The sequence below is a fragment of the Lissotriton helveticus genome, chromosome 11, assembly GCF_964261635.1.
Source record: "Lissotriton helveticus chromosome 11, aLisHel1.1, whole genome shotgun sequence".
Classification (NCBI taxonomy): domain Eukaryota; kingdom Metazoa; phylum Chordata; class Amphibia; order Caudata; family Salamandridae; genus Lissotriton; species Lissotriton helveticus.
This window is the reverse complement of record NC_136072.1, coordinates 790,259,032-790,277,688: the sequence shown is the minus strand read 5'-3', so window position 1 is coordinate 790,277,688 and position 18,657 is coordinate 790,259,032. Positions and strand designations below refer to the sequence as shown.

The 18,657-nt window shown below is 42.2% G+C and overlaps 1 protein-coding gene across 2 annotated transcripts in view; it reads right to left on the bottom strand.

Annotated features, from left to right (window-relative positions):
* Positions 1-15,322: 15,322 nt before the first annotated feature.
* The window catches only part of AEBP1 (AE binding protein 1), a 237,258-nt gene continuing 233,923 nt past the window's right edge, over positions 15,323-18,657 (bottom strand). For both annotated transcript variants that reach the window (XM_078666750.1, XM_078666749.1), the window contains exon 25: positions 15,323-17,913. In XM_078666750.1, the coding sequence (XP_078522876.1) occupies positions 17,351-17,913 (563 nt within the window). In that variant the 3' untranslated portion in view covers positions 15,323-17,350. The remainder of the gene's footprint in view (positions 17,914-18,657) is intronic.

Sequence of the window (18,657 nt, the reverse complement as noted above, 5' to 3'; positions counted from 1 at the left end):
TCCTTCTGTGTACAATTGGTTAATTCCAGCCACTGTGACAAGTGTTTTTTATCTTGTTTGACACAAGAATGTGATTGTCAAAGAATCCAGACACTTAGAGCGATTGGGCGTCCATCTCCTCTTGTAGGGGACATATTTGCAACCTTCAGTATGAGATAAACCGCTCGAAGAAAGACTCATGCGCTCTAAGGATTTGTTGAAATGATCAGACGTTAAGTTTAGTTTTTAGTTTCACAATGCTTTTTTAATCATACAGTATTGTCTCACTATCCTGCTAGTACCACTGTTTTTGTATGAACAGGATGTAGTTTTTTGCCACTTCACTAACCTACACCACGCCGACACACTGAATAACGCATCGCAATTTTAATCACATTCATTGCTTTCCAATATGAAAGCATGATTTGAAGCATTGTTACATGGTCATTTGGATCTAGGAGCATATATTTTGATACAGTAGCACGTCTTTTGACACATAAGCTCACAATAATCACAAATACAATATTTAGCAATACATAATCACTGAGAAACTGAGCGCTTTCTACTGCGTATGTACCATAACTGGATCGTGATTAGCCTGGTCACATATAATTAAATGTATTATAACAATGTCAAATGAATATTATAATTTTTAGTCCCTCATGACGTTATACATTTGTTGTAGGATTGATCCCTGACGAAGGGTAGATACCCGAAATGCATTGGATATCCCATCCAGTCATTATGATTTAATGTAATCGCTATAAATGAATGAAGCGAAACCACAATTATCAACATAAAAAAACAAAAAACGAATAAAAACAAGGATTAAACATTTCTTTTGGATTATCTTTATTTTCAATTTGAGGAACTTATTATCAGGGCATAAAGTTGTGCCCAGGGGGACACACCCTTTCTAGGATGTGCAGATATTTACTGTTCCATATGACGTTGTGAATGGAAGACGCCACCCCAGGAGCACACATAATATTGATTACCTTTTGCAACCTATTGTGAACCTTGTTGTTGCGCGTATTTATCCTTAGTGAGAACCACACAAGTCACACAACCCTGAACATCCTTGGTGTCTAGTTCTCAAAAATGTCTGGGTGAGGTAGGTTTTCCTGAATGGTTGCTTAGTGAGGACCCAAACTGCACAGCTATCCACACCATGTCTTCTGAACAAAATATGATGTCTTTGTTGTGCTTTGGTGTGTATTATGTCGCAGGCAGAAGGCCGAGCCACACAAGTGAGGTACCAATTTTATCGGCAGACGTGGGAACACAGAATAGTAGAAGATTTTTAATTGGGCTTTTCTGCCTCGGTCCGTTTCAGAGGGAAGCCAGTGTGCAAGAAAGAAGACATATTGAAACATTCCCTCTGAATCACATGCTAGTATTGGTACCTATAAATTCAGAGAGGTACAAACAAAGACTGCTTCCAAACTCAGAAAATGGTGTACATTTAAGAAATACATAGGTTTACTTCATTGCCATTTTTCACTCTTTATATTTTATCATAAGAATTTCTGAATACTTGGTACACTATGAAAAACCATTGTAAGGTTCGGCTCAGTTGTATATATATATATATATATATATATATATATATATATATATATATATATATATATATATATATATATATATATATATATATATATATATATATATATATATATATATATATATATATATATATATATATATATATATATATATATATATATATCCACGAGAAGAAGGGTCTAGCGGCCGTAACAGTGTATTGCTTTTGTAAATCAGCAATCGTGACAAGAAGTTACAGATATCACAAATGTCTGTTTTTTCCTACTCGTTTCGTTATATATTTTTTTCCACAGTTAGTTTCTTTGTGAAAAACTTGAGGGATCTACACAAATGACCCCTAGATGAATTAAATATGTTGTCTAATTTTCAGAAATATATAGCTTTCCAGTAACACTCATGAGTTTCGTACCTGGTTTCCCTTCAAACTAGACATAGCGTGAAACCACAAAAATGAAGGGAAATGAATCTCTTCTTAGAAAAATGCTAAAACTGCGGAAAACGTTTTTTCTACAGCTCTGTTTGTTCCTGAAAGTTGTAAAGATGGTGATTTTAGCACAGCAACCCTTTTGTTTATACAATTTTTAGGAAAAGGTGCAGTTTCCTGCACTGCACTTTTTCCTCATTTTTCCCCCAAAACTAAACAAATTGCTATATTTTTGGCCATTTGCTTGGTCCCCTCCTGGGGAATCCACATACCATGGGTACCAATGGGATTCCAAGGACATTGGATAAAAAAGGACGCACATTTGGCATGGATACCCGAAGTTGGACAAAGTTATGGAGGCGTAAGCATGAAGTACCCCCAAATAGCAAAAAAACAAAAAGGGCTCAGCAATGGGTATGGAAAATCCAGAGCAGTTAAAGGGATAAAAATAAGTAAACAATCAAAGACACCATTCAGAAGGATTAAGAGCCAAAGACAATAATATACTTAAGTATAGGACCATATCAAGTTGGAGTGAAGTATTTAAAATGAGTGTAAGTGGGTTCAAGTTTCCTACAGAGATAATATTGTCTGAAAGGCACATTCAGTGACCATGTAAGTGTTAACAGTTCAAAGAACATTATGAGGGACAACTACAATTCTATAGTAGAACTGCTGTGGTAACATGCATTGCAGAATAGGTAACCTTTTACAAAGAGGGTACAACATGAAATGCTTAGGAACAGCAAAAATATCTTGCTGATCAGCACTACAATTAAGTTACAAGCATAAGAAAAAGATCTTACTCCTTTTTGTAGCTTGCATGACCCAACTGGTGAGTAATATTAATTTGATATTTGTAGGACTTTGGGTAGGATTTTTAACTGGATGAATCTGAGTATGGCTTTTACGGCCACCTCTCTGGGGTGTATTAGTACGTCTTCCCAGTTTGTATCTTCATATGGTCCCTCATTCCCCTACCAGGTCTTTTAGAGCTTCTTCGAAGTATTGGGCTCATTATTGATATGGTATATCTGTGAAATTGAATTGTTGAGTATCGCCTGCATCATTATTCTGCTCTCTAGGATGCTGTAGTCTGAAATATCAACCCAATCTACATTTTCAGCTGTCGGGCGCATGTTACTTGCAAATATGTGTACTTCTTGGAGTGCATCAAATCATAGTAATCTTGCAGTTCTTCAAACATCTTTAATACCATACCTTCTATTACGTTCACCAACTTTAGAGATATCAGTGATATCCCACTCTATAAAGCCTAATCATTTCCACTATGACAACTCTTTTGTCACCTTCTCCTGACAACTCAGATATTTTGTGACCTTATCCAACTATACAGGGTCATTTGGGTGGGTTCTAAAAGCTTGTCCCGGTGAACCCTTACATATATAAACTGATTTATGTGGTTGCTTCCGTGTGGGATCTTTCCAGACTTATCACCGGGTCAGTTCTCGGGCAAAACTTCATTTTTCAATGGTCTAGAGCTGGGAAGCACAGTAGCACACCCTTATGTCTAGAAGTGCAAGTCCACATTATACACTGACCAATGCAGTGCCTGTAGAGCTATCCTGGGCGTGCCCCCTTCCAACAGGAGTGATCGGAGCAATTTGTCAGTCCTCACAAAATAAGATTGTGGAATCATAAAGGGGGTGTTTTGGAGCACATAGAGCACCTTCTGCAAAGTAATCATTTTGAAAATTGATTCATTCTTAGTCAGCCCCACATCTACTTGGAAATCTCCCAAAACAACTTGTTCTTGTCTAGGAAACTGCGCCTGTTTTTCGCAACTATTATGCCCAGGTACATACAGCCATCTACCGACGTGTTTATACCCTAATTCGCCTCTCTTTCCACCCCTAGCAGCCCCCCATCCCATGTAGGGTGGATATATTCTAATTGATATCCAGAATATTTCTTGAATCACTGGGTCTCCGACAGGGCAGATGGGATCGACATTTCAGGGCTCATGAGTTAGAGTAAAATGTCATCCACTTTTAGAAAGATTTTTCTGGTTCCTCAAGTAATCCTGGAAACCCAGTTATGTCTGCTTTAAGTCTACCCCAGCAGGACAATGGTTCTACACAGAGGGCGAAAAGCATGAGGGTGAGCAGGCAATCCTACCTAGACCCACACTTGAGCTCGAATTGAAACAAGAGTTCCCTGTTTATCTTTACTGAAGCTGTTGGTGCATTATATAGCAATGTCACCCATTTACAGAAATTGGGACCGAGCTCAAATCTCTTGAATGTCACAAGTATCTATGACCAATCAATAAAACACATTTCCGCGTCTAATGATATGGTGGAAAGTGGATCCCTAACATCTTTAACTTGGTTTAACCATGCATGTGAACGGCTAATGTTCAACGGGGTTGTCCCAACAAGCATAAACCTTGTGTACAATGGTGGTAATGACCTTTACCAGGCACATTGCGATTGTTTTGGCCTTAATTATGAGAGCGATATTTAAAAGTTAAATGGTTTTTAATGTGTCCAGTGGTTTTTGGTTTGCCTTTTTTATCTAGCACCACAGTTAAGGCATTTCTTAAGTTGGGCGGGAGGCCTCTCGAGTCTCAGACCCCGTAAAAGATGTTTAACTGGTGCTCCTCCTGGGTTTGGCCATTCTCTTGTAGAATTCTGCCAGGAAGCCATTGGTCCCAGGAATTTTTCTCCGAGACTTCTTCCAACATTAGTTCTTCTTTCAGCATGTCTCTAACCTCTGTTCCAGCGTCGACATAATAAGCTCCTCTACGAAATCTGAAATCTCTCTTTCTGCGGCCGATTTCCTTGTCTTGGATAGCGTAAATGTAAATGTGTAAATGTATGTGTCTTGTAAAGCGCACTGCTGCCCTGAGGCGTCGTGGCGCTGTAGACCGCTGGGGAACCCGTCCTGGCTATCCCTGTGAGATGGTCCCTACTGGGTATCTCCAAGGTGAAACCAGGCATCCCCGGCGAATGTGGGGGGCCGTTGTAGAGATGAGGTAAGCTAATGCCCAGAGTTGCCGAGTGTGATCCCTGGTTAGAGTAGGCACCGAGGCGAGAATTATCGAGTCCGCTGACCCTGGTCCACGACCCTGCCGCGTCGGGAATTGAACCCTGGTCCCGGGCCGTTCTCTGCTTCGGGGTCTGCCGCCTCTAACCAGTGAGCCACACCACTCCAGCGTCTGATAGAATCTTACAAATATCTGTGTGTATCATCGCTAATCTCTGTCCCATCTTCCTGTGGTATTTTCCCCACCCTCCTGCTCTCTTCTTCTTGTTTCCCTAGCCAGGCGGTAAGCAGCCCATCTTGTCACCTACTTGTCACCAGAGAGTTTAATTTGTGTTGTGAGGTAGCACTGTCTGGCAGCCCCATGAGCTGTGTTGTGGTATCCAGCCCTCAAGTTCTCGTGGTGTGTTAATGCGCCTTGTGTGATAAATTCCAGGTACAGTGTATCTCAGCCTTTTCAACCTCGAGTGTCACTAATTGTCTCGCCCTGTGTCTCTTATGCTCTGCAATTAAATTTGGACCTTATCTCGGAGGGACGGTCTTGTATGCCTTCCACAGTGTTATGGTTGAGCCGAGTGTACCTAGGTTTTTATGTAAAGAAGAGGATGGAGTCCACTTAGAACCCTCTTCTTCATTTTTATCTTGATGTTCTCAGGGGTCCAACCCCCCCCCCCCCGCTTTCCACGTATCCTCCAGCATAATTTTGAGCCTTTCTTTTCGTATATGGCCAATAATGCGAAATGGGTTAATCAACTTCATGGGGCTGCTTAAAATCATACAGGAAACAGTCATATCCATTATGGATACAGGCAGATCAAAGTATTTCAAATCTCTCCCTACAAAAGAATGGAATTGTGCTATATTGTTTGTTGAAGAGTCTGAGGCAGAGGGGGAGGCACATAATCGCCCCATGCTGGTCTGCGGTTGTCCTGAAAAAGTCTCCTTCCACCGGTGCCTCTTACTGATATGATGATCTAGCCTTTATCTGTGCGGCATGACATGGCTGAATCCGTGGATGTGGAGGCAGAGGTACCGCAGAAGGCTGCAGTACTGGAGCCAGCGAAGGCTGAGGTGGAACTGTGTCAGGATGAAACCTGTTTACAACAATCCTGCCTCATCTGGTGGAGAAGTAGGCCAATAAGAACATTAAGGTTGCTCCTAACATAGAACGTCTGTATAATATTGTTATAGTCTATCATAGAGGGAAGGTCCATAACCCCATCGTGAATCCACTTTACCTTTCTCGTATTGTTCTTTTCTTTCCTCTTGTTGATTCTGATTATACTAGATTTTTAGCTGGATATGGCTTACTGGCCGCGCCAAAGGGCCTTTCCATCCAGGATCCCATATGGCAAATGTGGAAGTGTCTTTCTACAAGACATATCCTCAGGGACCAAATGGTGTTTGGAAGATGGGGGGGGCAAGGCGTCAAAATTTTGTGTCATTGATGATGTCATGAACGGTGGTGCTGTTGACTGTGGTTTTGTCTTTGATGACGCCTATATTGTCAGCAGAGTTCTGGTCATCATTACTGAAGTGGTTGTCTGTAGAGTCGCCGAGGATAGCGCTGTTGATATTATGTGAGGTGTCATTGATGAGACAGTCCCTGACGTGCTGTCAACGGCAGGGGAGACTTCTGGCACTTTGATGGTAGACAGGTTGAAGATGGTCATATCCGTTTTTTTATTTTTTTTATTTTATTTTTAAGTTTTCAAGACAAGTTACAACCAATTCGAACATACCTTCCAACCCCCCCACCCACCTCCCGCTAGTGGAATAACAGTTTAGCGTGGAATCAAGCACACGTCCGCGTTTTTCCCCAAGAGTTACACAGCCATTTAGCCAAGAACCCTGTCAATAGGGCAGGCGGCGTTGTAAGACCACAGTTACATTTACCGTTCTAATCCGAAATCGCAAGGAGGCTACCTTTTCCTGTACTATGACCAGGCCCAAGACTCTGAAAAAACACTCGACATCCCGCATGTATCAGGTATTACCCACTCTCCCACTGGGACTCCTGTGGCTCTGTTTCCAGGTCTTTGTCTGCGCTAGCCGTCAGATAGGTTTGATAAAGCCCCCAAAAGTTCTTAGGTCTGCTGGAGGGGGGTAATAGTTCGCTATAGATCTCGGATTGTGTGCTGCAGTACATCATATCATGTGCCCATCTTTTAGGGGTAGGCTTCGGTCCCATCATCCAACAGCATGCTACTACTCTGCGCGCGATCAGGAGCCCCATGTCAACTAGTCTGCGGACTGCTTTCGGCAACTCCATGGTATACCCTATCAGGGCCATTGCCGGGTCAGGGGAAATTACAATCTCAGTGATATTACTGAGTTCTGCAAAGATTTTGGCCCAAAAGTCACTTATTCCTGGGCAAGTCCATGCCAGGTGGAGGAAATCAGCGTCAGGCGAAAGACACCTCTCACACTCCGCGGGGGGTCTAAGGCCATATCTAAAGAGTCTGGCCGGAGTATAATATATCCGGTTGAGAAATTTGAAGTGAACTAGCCTGTGTCGTCCGTTTAGGGAGATTTTTCTGGTGTTAGTGCAGCAGTATGTCCAAGTGTCCTCGTCCAGCGTCGTTTGTAAATCTACTTGCCAGGCTAGTCTCGCCTTAGTGTATGTGTTTTCCCTGTGTGATTTTGATAGAGTGTAAAGGTGAGTCAGTAATTTCTGTGAGGTTGTGGCCTTAATGACATACGTGAGTTTCTTAACCTCTGGCGGCTCTGCCAAATCTCCCCCCAGTAGTTCTAAACTGACATGACGTACTCTGAAATAGTGGAATCTTGTCAGCAGAGAAGGGTCTTCCCGGTCAGCTCGTGCCTGCTCCCATGTTTTTACCACCCCATCCTCAAACAGGTCTCCCCGGTCTGGATACCAAGTGTCCGCATAGCTTCTAGCGTCCCCTTCTCGCGCAGTGGGGGGGAGCCACCTTGTCCAGTCAATGGGCATACTAGGGGAGTATAGTAATGCACCGCCCTGCCTCTGGAGGAGGTTACTCCACGCATGGTTCGTAGCTGCAAGTGAGTCTAGGACTCTCGTGCGGCGATCAGTGGTTTCAAATATCGTGTGTGGGAGGGCAAGCGGACCAGCGAACAAGGTCTCCATCTTTACATGTGGTATTTCTTTGTGTCCGTGCACCCAAGTGTGGAGGTGTGCCGCCTGTGCCACCCTATAGTATAGTTCTAGGTCTGGAGCTCCTAGGCCTCCTATGCTGTATGGTAGTGTAAGGAGCGACCATTTCGCCCTTGGTTGTCCACCCGCCCATGCTAGCCTAGTCAGCTCTTGTTGTAGTCTTTGGAAGAATGTTTTGGGGAGCACCATCGGGATGGACGTGAAGAGAAACAGGAATCTGGGGAGCACTACCATCTTCATGATGGCTATCCGCCCAATAAGGGAAAGCGGGAGTTTGCACCATGCAGTCACGTCGTCCTCCAGCTTGCTGAAGGCCGTGCCGTAGTTGGCTCTAAATAAGGTCTCTGGGTCTGTATGTAGTTGAATCCCAAGGTACCTTACCGTGTCCGTGGTCCAGGTGAGTGGGTATTCCATGGTCATAGGTAGTGTAACAGGGGTTAGAGGAAACGCCAGGGATTTCGACCAGTTGACTCGAAGACCCGACAGCGCACCAAACCGGACCACCTCTCTCAGTACAGATGTCAAGTTGTTGTCTGGGTCTCTGACATATAGCAGAGTGTCATCCGCATACATCGAGACCACTATCTTGTAATTTGGGAAACAGATTCCTTCGTTGCCATGGTATTTTCGGAGGGCGCAGGCTAAGGGTTCGGCCACCATTACTTACAGCAGGGGCGAGAGTGGGCATCCCTGTCGTGTGCCTCTAGTAATCGGAAATTAATCCGTCACCAGGTCATTAATTCTGATTCTGGCTCGCGGCTAGTGGTACAAGGCACCTATCATTTGTAAAAAGGGTTGACCCAGACCCATATGTTGTAGTACCCTCCTCATGAAGGGCCATTCCACAGAATCAAAGGCTTTCTCCATGTCAAGGAATACTGCTAGCGCAGTCCTATCTTGGCGAGTGTGTTGCATCGCGCCTAATACAGTGCGAATATTATACATCCGATTCCTGCTCGGGATAAAGCCAGCCTGTTCCGGGGCTACGAGCTGGGGAGCCAGTAAGGCTAGCCTAGTGGCCAGGACCTTAGCGAACAGTTTTGCGTCCACATTTAGTAGGGACAGGGGTCGGTATGAACTACACTCCTCCCTGGGCTTTCCGGGTTTAAGGATAGTCACAAGTAGAGCCTCTCTCATTGAGTCTGGCATTTTGCCCTCCGCACAGATGTCATCAAAGATGCGGAATCAGCTGTTCTTTGAAAGCTTTGTAGAAGCCCGCTGTAAGGCCATCAGCTCCCGGAGCGCTGCCCGACTTCATGCTCATCAGGGCCTCGAATATTTTATCTTTTTCTATCGGGTGCATGAGAAATTCCCTGTCTGAGTTTGGCAGATGGTCATATCAGTTGATGGAGGGACAGTCTGTGTGGTCATTGACGGTAACTTTGAGAAACCTGACTTCAGAATGTGCCATGATGGACAACATAGATGAGTTATACAGCTTTCTGTTGGTTTTTTGGACTTTTGAGGAGGTTTTCCAGAAATGGGACGTGGTTTCTTCTCACTGTTTGCCTTACAGAGAGGTTACTGACCCTCCAAATGCCATTTTGAAGATATTTTTCCCTCATGAAGACTGCTATGAGAAGGCGGTGCATGAGCCCTGAATTGGCCTTCTTCTTCTCTAGACAACAACGTAAACCCTATCCAGGTCATTCAAGGTTTGTGTCTAGAAATTCCTGCATATCATGCAATAGTTAGGCTTATGTTGCAGGTAAAGGCAATAAATACCATCAGTGGGTGGGTAATCTGCAACCAACCTTTCGTTCCAATAAAAGCCACATATCCTTGGTGAAGCATCCATTCTCTGAAGAGGAAAAATATTTTTCCAGAGGCCATTGGACCAAACTGCAGAGGCAGAGGTGTAGGAAATGGGAAAGATTTGGGATTCAGTGAATTCTGTAGAAAAAACGATGTGTAAAAAGAGCTTCCTGCATAGCTCTATAAAGCACGCCCTTCCCCAAGACATGCCATAGGATTCTGAATTATTTTTACGTCTAGGCCCAGGGGAACTGGAGACCAGTGCACTCTTCTCAATAGTCGAAGTTTGGGACTTTTCTAACCAGGTGATGGTGCTAATAAAGTTGTGTAGTTTTTCCTATCAATAATTTCTTAAAGTAGCGTACATAATATTAATAGTGGACGGGTCAACATACCAGGGTGATGATTCAGATCACAATTTATAACACGGTTCTCAATGTCTATTTCTTTACAATATCAATCAATATGAGCATTTTATTTACCACTAGAACTCCCCATGCACTTGTCTAGCTAATCTGCATTTACCAAATATTTTTTTTTTTTGGGGCAGCCTCGATCTTCACAGATTGGGTGCTCCAGCGATTGGCAAGTTTCTAGGCTGGCTCTCCATTTCCCGGCACTAGGTACCATTATTTTCCTTCAGTTTTGCACAATGTCGCACTTTATCAATACCATCCCAAAGCCAAGCAGCTTTTTCATACACCATGTCAAGCCTTCATCTTCTTGATTGATCAGTAGTGCCAGCTTTGACGTAAGTTCAATAGGTCGTCCAGGAATGATGTTGCTAATCCGTCTCTGAGGTGGTGGATTCTGCAAGACCGGGTATAGGGAGAAATCCCTCTATGTCATCCGACTAAGGCAGACTGGGGTTTGCCCCTCTGTTCATGTGTCATGGGGTATATTACATTTGGTGTTGATATTTAAATTTGTTATATTGTAGACAACTCTTTCTACGCATCGTTTTTTCTTCAGAATTCCCTAAATTGGATAAGGCTGTATCGGGTGGATGTCACCTCTTCCCTTGGTGCCATTAAATTGAATGCCCCGATGCTTCTCTCATGGCCAACTCTCCAAACGTATCTGGGGAATTCATAACAAGGAATTTATTAAAATGCTATTGTCATAAGTTGTTTTCTAAAGCAGTATCTTTGTTCTGCACAGCAGTACCACCAAGGGACACCCAACTTGATTACAAGAAATGATACACTCATATGAACCTATGAATGTTTCAATGTTGGAGAATTGTGATGACATCTTGCTTAAGGGCCAGTTCGCAATAGATCACTCAGACAAGATCTAAGTGATGGTAATTGTTTTTCCTCTGGTCATTGTGGCTCAACAATGTGGGGCTTCCAACTACTCCTGTCCTCTCTGTCACAAATTTGGTGTTTAAATGATACAGAATGGGGGCGCTAGAGAGCAACACACGAAAATGGCTGTCTTTTAGGCAAGCTCTCTCGGCATGATAAAAATAGTGGCTAAAACTGAGCCCCATTCAAAGACAACAATTTAGACTGAAATCTCAGCACGGACATGAGGAACTGCAGCTAGAATGAAAAGGCGGTGATGTAAGAGGCTCTCAAGATGTGGCACAGTGCAATGCGAGGATGGAGACCATTGTAATTAGATGCTCCCAAAAGTGTACACAAAAGACATTTGGGAGCCATACTGATATGTTCGCTGTAAAGAACTGGATCCAGCTAATGGAGATACATGATACAGCTAGAAAAGGACTATATCGGAGATTCTATGAAAACCGGAGATGATAAAGGTAACTTCGAATTTTGGTATGATAATATAAAGAGCCTGGGATAAATGGCTAAATGTGAGGTGTTATGTAAGTTGATTTTATAATGACGGTTAAAAATTATAAATTAAAAAAATTATACCAAACTTGCTCTTAAGCCCCTCACACTATCACATTGGCCTCTTTATATTCCTTTACCCCTTAGATGCTAAAGAAAAATATGTATCTGCTTGCTATGCTGGCCCAAAACCACTTTTAAAAGCATTATTTCAAAACTGTATATTAGCTTGCTATTCCGGCCCAAAAACAGTTGTAAAGGCATCATTTCATTGACTATGGGGATGCCTTTTATTTTTTTCTTCCTGCCTTCTTTCTCACTACAACCAGTCCAGAATATAGATGCCCGTTTGCTTATGAGTATCAGGCTTCCCCATGGCCTCTCTGCCTAGCTTCAGGTTCCACTTTAGCTCCTGGGCCTAAGCGTGTTTTCTTCAATGTGCTTCCAACAGCGCCTTTGCTTGCCTTAGCATTGGCCCTTTTCCAATCTGCCATTCAAACTCTGCTTTCCCCAAACAGACGGTGTCAATCTTGGAAAAGGGGAAGAGCATCTGCCTTCCTTGAACATGGATTTCTAATGCCCTACTTCGCCTATCCTTCGCACCTATCAACATCATCTTTTGTGAAATGTATAGGATAACTGTTTAATAGAATTGACCTGTTCTTTTTCTCCTCTCATCTTGTTGTCGTAATGGTTAGCATTAGTGCAATTGGTGTATTGAGAAGCAGTACGCTCTTAACCATTCATTCATTAACGCATGCATGGTACCATTATGGCACCATATTTTGGTACACCTTTACAGCATATACGGGAAACTTTGGTAGCATATTTATCGTTATTTAAGTATTACATTCGGAGATATTTGATATCATGTTTGGCATGGACTATATCTTAGACAATTGGTAACATTTTACGGCTATGTTTTCAAAGAATATTTAGAGACTTTTTGCAATTGTGTTTGAGAATATTTTTGGGGAGTATTTTGGGCATTTTATATGCGTATGTAAGGAGATTTTAACAGTATTTTAGAGATATAGTTATTACTTCTTGTGAATAACCTGTAATGTTTTAGGATATTTGGCAGCATATTTGGGGGGACTATTTGTTAGTTATATTTCGATACATTTTGGTTAAATTAAGGAAGTAACATAATAACATTTACAGGAATCTCGATTAGCATATTATGGAGTAATGTTAAAATACTAGAGCATGGCATGTTTAGTTACATTTGGGAGTATTGGTAATAATTTGGGGGACACTGGTAGCATACGCTGACAAATTTTATCAGCGGGTCGATAAATGCTGGCAACATGCTTTTAGCTATTTTGACAGTATATTTTGGAATATTTTAGGAGCAAAACGCTCCTAAAACATTCCAAAATATACGTTTCAGATGCCTTCTTGGGCTTCTTTTGGCAATGTACGACCACAAAAGTATATATATGATCCCTCAGGTAACATGTTTGAAATTATAATTTTGGCTGATTTTCAAAGGACCTTTTGACATCAATCAATCAGAGCATTTATAAAGCGTACTACTCACCCGTGAGGGTCTCAAGGCGCTGGGGGGGAGGTAGGGTGCTGCTACTACTTGAACAGCCAGGTCTTGAGTAGCCGCTTGAAGGTAAGTAGGTCCTGGGTCTGCCGCTTGTGGATGGGGAGGGTGTTCCAGGTCTTCGTGGCGAGGTGGGAGAATGATCTGCCGCCGGTGGTCGCTCTTGACATTATAGTTGGATACATGCTGGAAGCATATTTACTGTGCAACCCTTAAAAATGCTTTTTCAATGAAAGCCTTTATGTGTTAATTTGGGCATGGTCCTAATCTATATCAAGTCTTTTAATTATATTTTTGTAAAACGTATTTGAAGGGCCAGTTTATTCATGTTGCCTAGCTAGATCAGTTGGTGAGCCTTGCAAGTAGTAGTTAATGAACAGTTTCTGGAACCAATTATGGTTCATTAGAGGAACTCTTCTTTATTACAACTGTATGTGTAAATCAGTGATCTTTAAGGGTAATCATTTGTATTTTTCTTGGCAGGTATGAACTATTTTGGGTCAAGAGAAATTTAGGCTTGACCAATTGAAAAGCTTCTCAAACAGGGGGTTTGTAACATACGTCTAGGGAGGATGAAAGGAGACTGGTTTTCAGGTTACCCCTTGAATATTGAAATAAGTTCCATTTATAGACATAATATGTAAATGTATCTCTTGCAGATATCTTGAACTTTTTACATTTATCCAGTCCTTAGACTGATATTCGACACCCATGTACAAGAAAGTAATATTTATTTTCTGAAGTAATTTGTTTACATTTCATGTAGCAATCACTGTTTCCTTGTGATTTTTCTGGAGATGTACATTATCGCTGTAGAGTTTTCAATATGTTTACCGGAGAAAAACTCCTAAGAACATTGAGGTGAATTTACTAATGAATATAGAGAAATGTCAGAATTGTCGGATTGTTGATGAATTTAGATGCTTTTGGGATCAATGATAGATGATATTGAGGAATCCTTCATGATGATTTTAAAGTAATGTCAGATGAGAATTTACAATAATTTTAAATTGAGATTTCATAAAAGAAAAGAAAATATTTTAAAAGATGCCACACTTATTTTGTGGAAACATTTTGCAACAATTGGTGTTTTATTAAACACAAAAATAAATAATCACAAAAGTAAAAAGTAATTGGGGACAATTTTAAAATGTTTTGAAAGAAATACATTTAATAAAATTGTTGGCAAGATTTCAAGTTTAAGTGGACTTTACGCGGAACCTTGGAGATTAGTATGATAAGTTCAAAAGAAATTGCAACATGGATTTATGTGATATTGAAATATTCTTTTGGAATTATCAGTATTATGCTTTTTAGAAATGTTACATGGTGATTATGTGGTGAATATCATGAGGATTTGTGGGGGGCTTGATATTGCAGAGGTTTTCAAATGATTATTGAAAACATTGCGCAACAAATTAGGAATAAATCCTATGCTAAATTTTGGGAAGATTTGCAGTTTATGTAGTATGATATCTCTATATTGTCTGGAGAGAATTGGGGAGATTTCATAATAATGACGGTGAGTTCAAGTAAGGTTGTGGTAAACAAAATTGTTTCTACTGATGGCTGAAAAGACTCAAAACTCCTGGTATGTCAAAAGGAGACACGTTATCTCACATTAATTCAAGATGTTAATTACTAGGTGTCAACTTGGCAAAGTTTGTTTACAGTTTCTTTTTTTCTTTTGTGGAAATTGAGGTTGCTGAAATGAAAATGTGCATAAATCTTGCATTTCTGTTTATTAATTCTGAATTCAGAAATGTGCTTCTCTAAATTATATTTTGATTCTGAATGTGACAACATAACTAATACGTTTCTGGATCTTAATGAATTCAACCACCTTCACTGCTTATTCTTTAGTTTAATATAGACACTGATCTTAATCCTAGAACTCCAAAAGAGAGGACTGCGTTCTCACCTTTTCAGACTGTTATAAGGAATCACAAAAGTAGTTAGCCTCATAGCAATACTCATAAACCTGTCCTGTATTGACTTTTGGTTGGATATTCATCTATCATATTAAACTGTGGGTGTGCTTTAGAAGGAAATTCAGCAATATCTTACAACATACGTCAATAAAAAGACATCTACTTTTTTAACACTTTTTATTGCAGTTTCAGGTACACAGTGTTCACATGTTGAATTGGAGCGACACATTAGAAAGTGGGCATTATCAAAGCCTAGAGCTGGGAGAGGATGGGGCTGCACTTTGCTGACCTACCAGCAGCCAGCTTTATCATTATTCTCATGAGACACTGAAAGGGCAAGGATTTGTCTCAGGTGGCAGCTATGTGAAGTTGTCTCCCTCAATGCAACAAAATGTCCAAAATAGTTTTGCTCACTAAATTTGCGAAAAACTGCAAAGTACTGTGAAGATTTTTTTTTTTTAAACACTAAAATTATCAAGGAATGGGGACGTAGAGCAGGAACAATGGTGGTGTATAGAAAAAGAGGGGGAAGAATAGAGCAGAGAGTAAAGGTGCAATTACAGTGAAATAGAAAAAAAGGAGGGAAAAGGGGCAGAAAAATAATAAGAGGAAGGAGAGAGGAGAGAATGTAAGAGGGTGACAGTGAGTTAGGAGGTGAAGCATTGAAACATTAAGGGAGGTTAAATGGATTGTAAAAGAGCTATAGAGGGCACAAAGGAAGTGAGGTGAATATGTGTAAATTGTTAGACGAAGGGAGGGTTACGGCAGTAACAAGATATTAAGACCGCAGAGGGATCCCAACAGAGTGTGAGAACGTGATAAAGAAACAGCAATAGAACAAAAGCGGTAGACTATAGAAGAGAAGGGAGCATTGAAAGGGTGAGGGAAAAGTAGGAGGCAGAAGGGGAAGACGAAAGAAATAGAGGAAAATAATAAAACATATGTGAGGAGAAACAACGATGGGTGTAAGACCCTTAGTTTGAAATTACACACATGTTAGACCTTGTAATTATTCCCCAGCTTCTGAAAATACAACAATTCTGAGTGAAAAACAAATTGTACATTTCTACAGATCACACAGGTCTGCCATTTGTCTAGAATTCAGACAGGCCAGAGACCTTTATATAACCATTCAAACTATCAGGAAGCAAAAACGTGGATGCACTAGTGAGTCAAATGAAAGGCACTATACAGGACTTGGAACAGATAGAATGAAAGTCATTTAAATGCAAGATAACTTGCCGCCTTACAGAATTACTGCCATGGCTTTAATTGCTTGGACCATCCCTAGACTTTGGTTTAAGCATAAGAGGGACATGCGCGCCACTCCCAAAAGACTATTCTAAAGGCTCAAAATGTTCCTTTCATTACTACTGGTGTACACTTTGCTACAAGCACATGAGAAATCCACTCTCGCAAATGAGGGGCTAACATATACATCTTTTCTACCTCGTTCCATGGTTGTTGGCCCTATTGCAACAAGCTCCAGCCCTACCTGATTTGGAAAGTAAACATAACACCTGTTGACATCAAAGACTTTCAGGGAATTTCATTCCACAGGCTAATTACATCAAGTAGTTTAATGCCCTAGAATTTCTGCAAAATGATGCACTAACCGTCTGGAATTATGTCTAATTGTAGGCCGAAATCAGGCATTCACTGGTAGAGGATCGATAGTGCACTGGCGTCCTGTGTATGAAAGTTACCCCGCGCCACCTTGATTGATCCAAAGCACCAGTATATCACACACTCCAAGAACCAAACTCCACGCAGAATACCTGGAAATGAAGGGGATGGTATCAGAATACTGAGAGCGTGAATTTCTAGGAGACCAAAAGATGGCAGACATTCTAGGACTCTCGTTGCTCACTTGGGTCAACCTGCATTGCTAAGTGAAAGCATTCATAACAATATGTCTGTAACCTGATCATTAAACTGAGTGGAATTTGTGGTGTTCCCTGGAAATACTAGTAGGATAGATGCATGGGGCTGCCCTTTCCCATCTCACTGAGGGATGGCTATGATTTCAAATTGCCATGCAGATGTTGGAAACAAGAACCACTGTCCTCTCCACAACCCTTGACTTATAAGAAGACAGTGCGCTGGGCCTGCTCTATGACAGAGACGCTGATGTAGTTTCTAGCCACCTGTGAAAAAACAGCACCGGTTTTGGTGCGGATAGAAGGCGCTTTAGAAGTCTCCAAAGTTGATGGTGTAGGTTTCGGCTGTAGTCAGTGGTGGGGCAGTGCTGCTCACGCTGTCCCAGTACTCTGCTTCTTCCTCAACGAGCTCAGTGACTATTTCTGTGTATACCTCAGTCTCGGTCTCCCAGGTCACAAATGCCTCATCCGTGGGTGGTTCAGTGCTATGCACTGGCGGTGCCATGGTGGTGGTAGTGGTGGTGGTGGTGGATGTAGTTGTGGGAATAGTTGATGGTATCATGGTGGTGCTGCTTGTATTCAGTTTACGCCTCATCATCCGCTCCCGCCACTGCCTACGTCTCAGTATCTGTTCCCGAGTCAAGGTCCCACCTGCAGGTCTCCTAGGGATCAGCCGTATTGGCCTATTGCCATTCAGTGCCATGATCTCACGAATCCGTTTCCAATTGGAACGTGAGAGAATGAAATTACATTGTGTGGCACCAATTTCGTAACCCACAGTGCATGTCTTGGAACTGGGTGTATAGTCTTCTGCCCGAGCTGTAACACGGTATTCACCAGGGTTCAGGAGGCGCCAGTAATCACCTCCAATGTCTGTAAGAAAAGGGGCAAAATTGGTGAATAAAAGCTAATCAGGCAAAAATGTAAAAGAAAACACAAAATAGATGCAAACACAATAAGTACATGCTGAAACCAGACTGAAAATAACACAAAACAGATTAAACCACGCAAAATAAATATAACATAAAACAAAGTGTGTCAGGCGTGGCCAACTGCCGAGAAAAATGGCCGCACACTAGCGCGGCTCCTGCAACCTGCACCAGCAACTCATAAAAATCCCACCACACAGTCTGACTACATGATGCTGACATAGTGCTCCCCTGCGTCCAACGACCACTGCAGACCTGAAACGGGAACCCCGGAACTGCACCAACATGGGCCAGGCTGGCTACAGAAGGGGGCCTGGCCGCTGGGGTGGCTGTGCTCGCACTCAGTGGGTGGTGCTGGCATATGGCTGCTAGCAGCGTCATGCTCCACACCACCAAACCAAGGAAACCCAGATATGGCAAAGGAGACACGAAGCACCAACGGAGATGGAGGGCAGTGAACAGGCCCAGACCAGTGGTCGGCTATCCCCAGGGCTTTCGAAAGATTGTGGAGAGGAGCAAAGGAAAGTAGGTGCTGCGGTGACTCGGGCGGGGAGGCCAAAAGGAATGCCCCCAGTTGCACCAGAGAGCGAGCCACAGCACACATCTGCAGTGGAGCCCACCGAGAGGCTGGTAGCCTGTAAGAGACAGCGTTGAGACACGGAGGGCACTGAGGCTGAGGCTGCCGCAG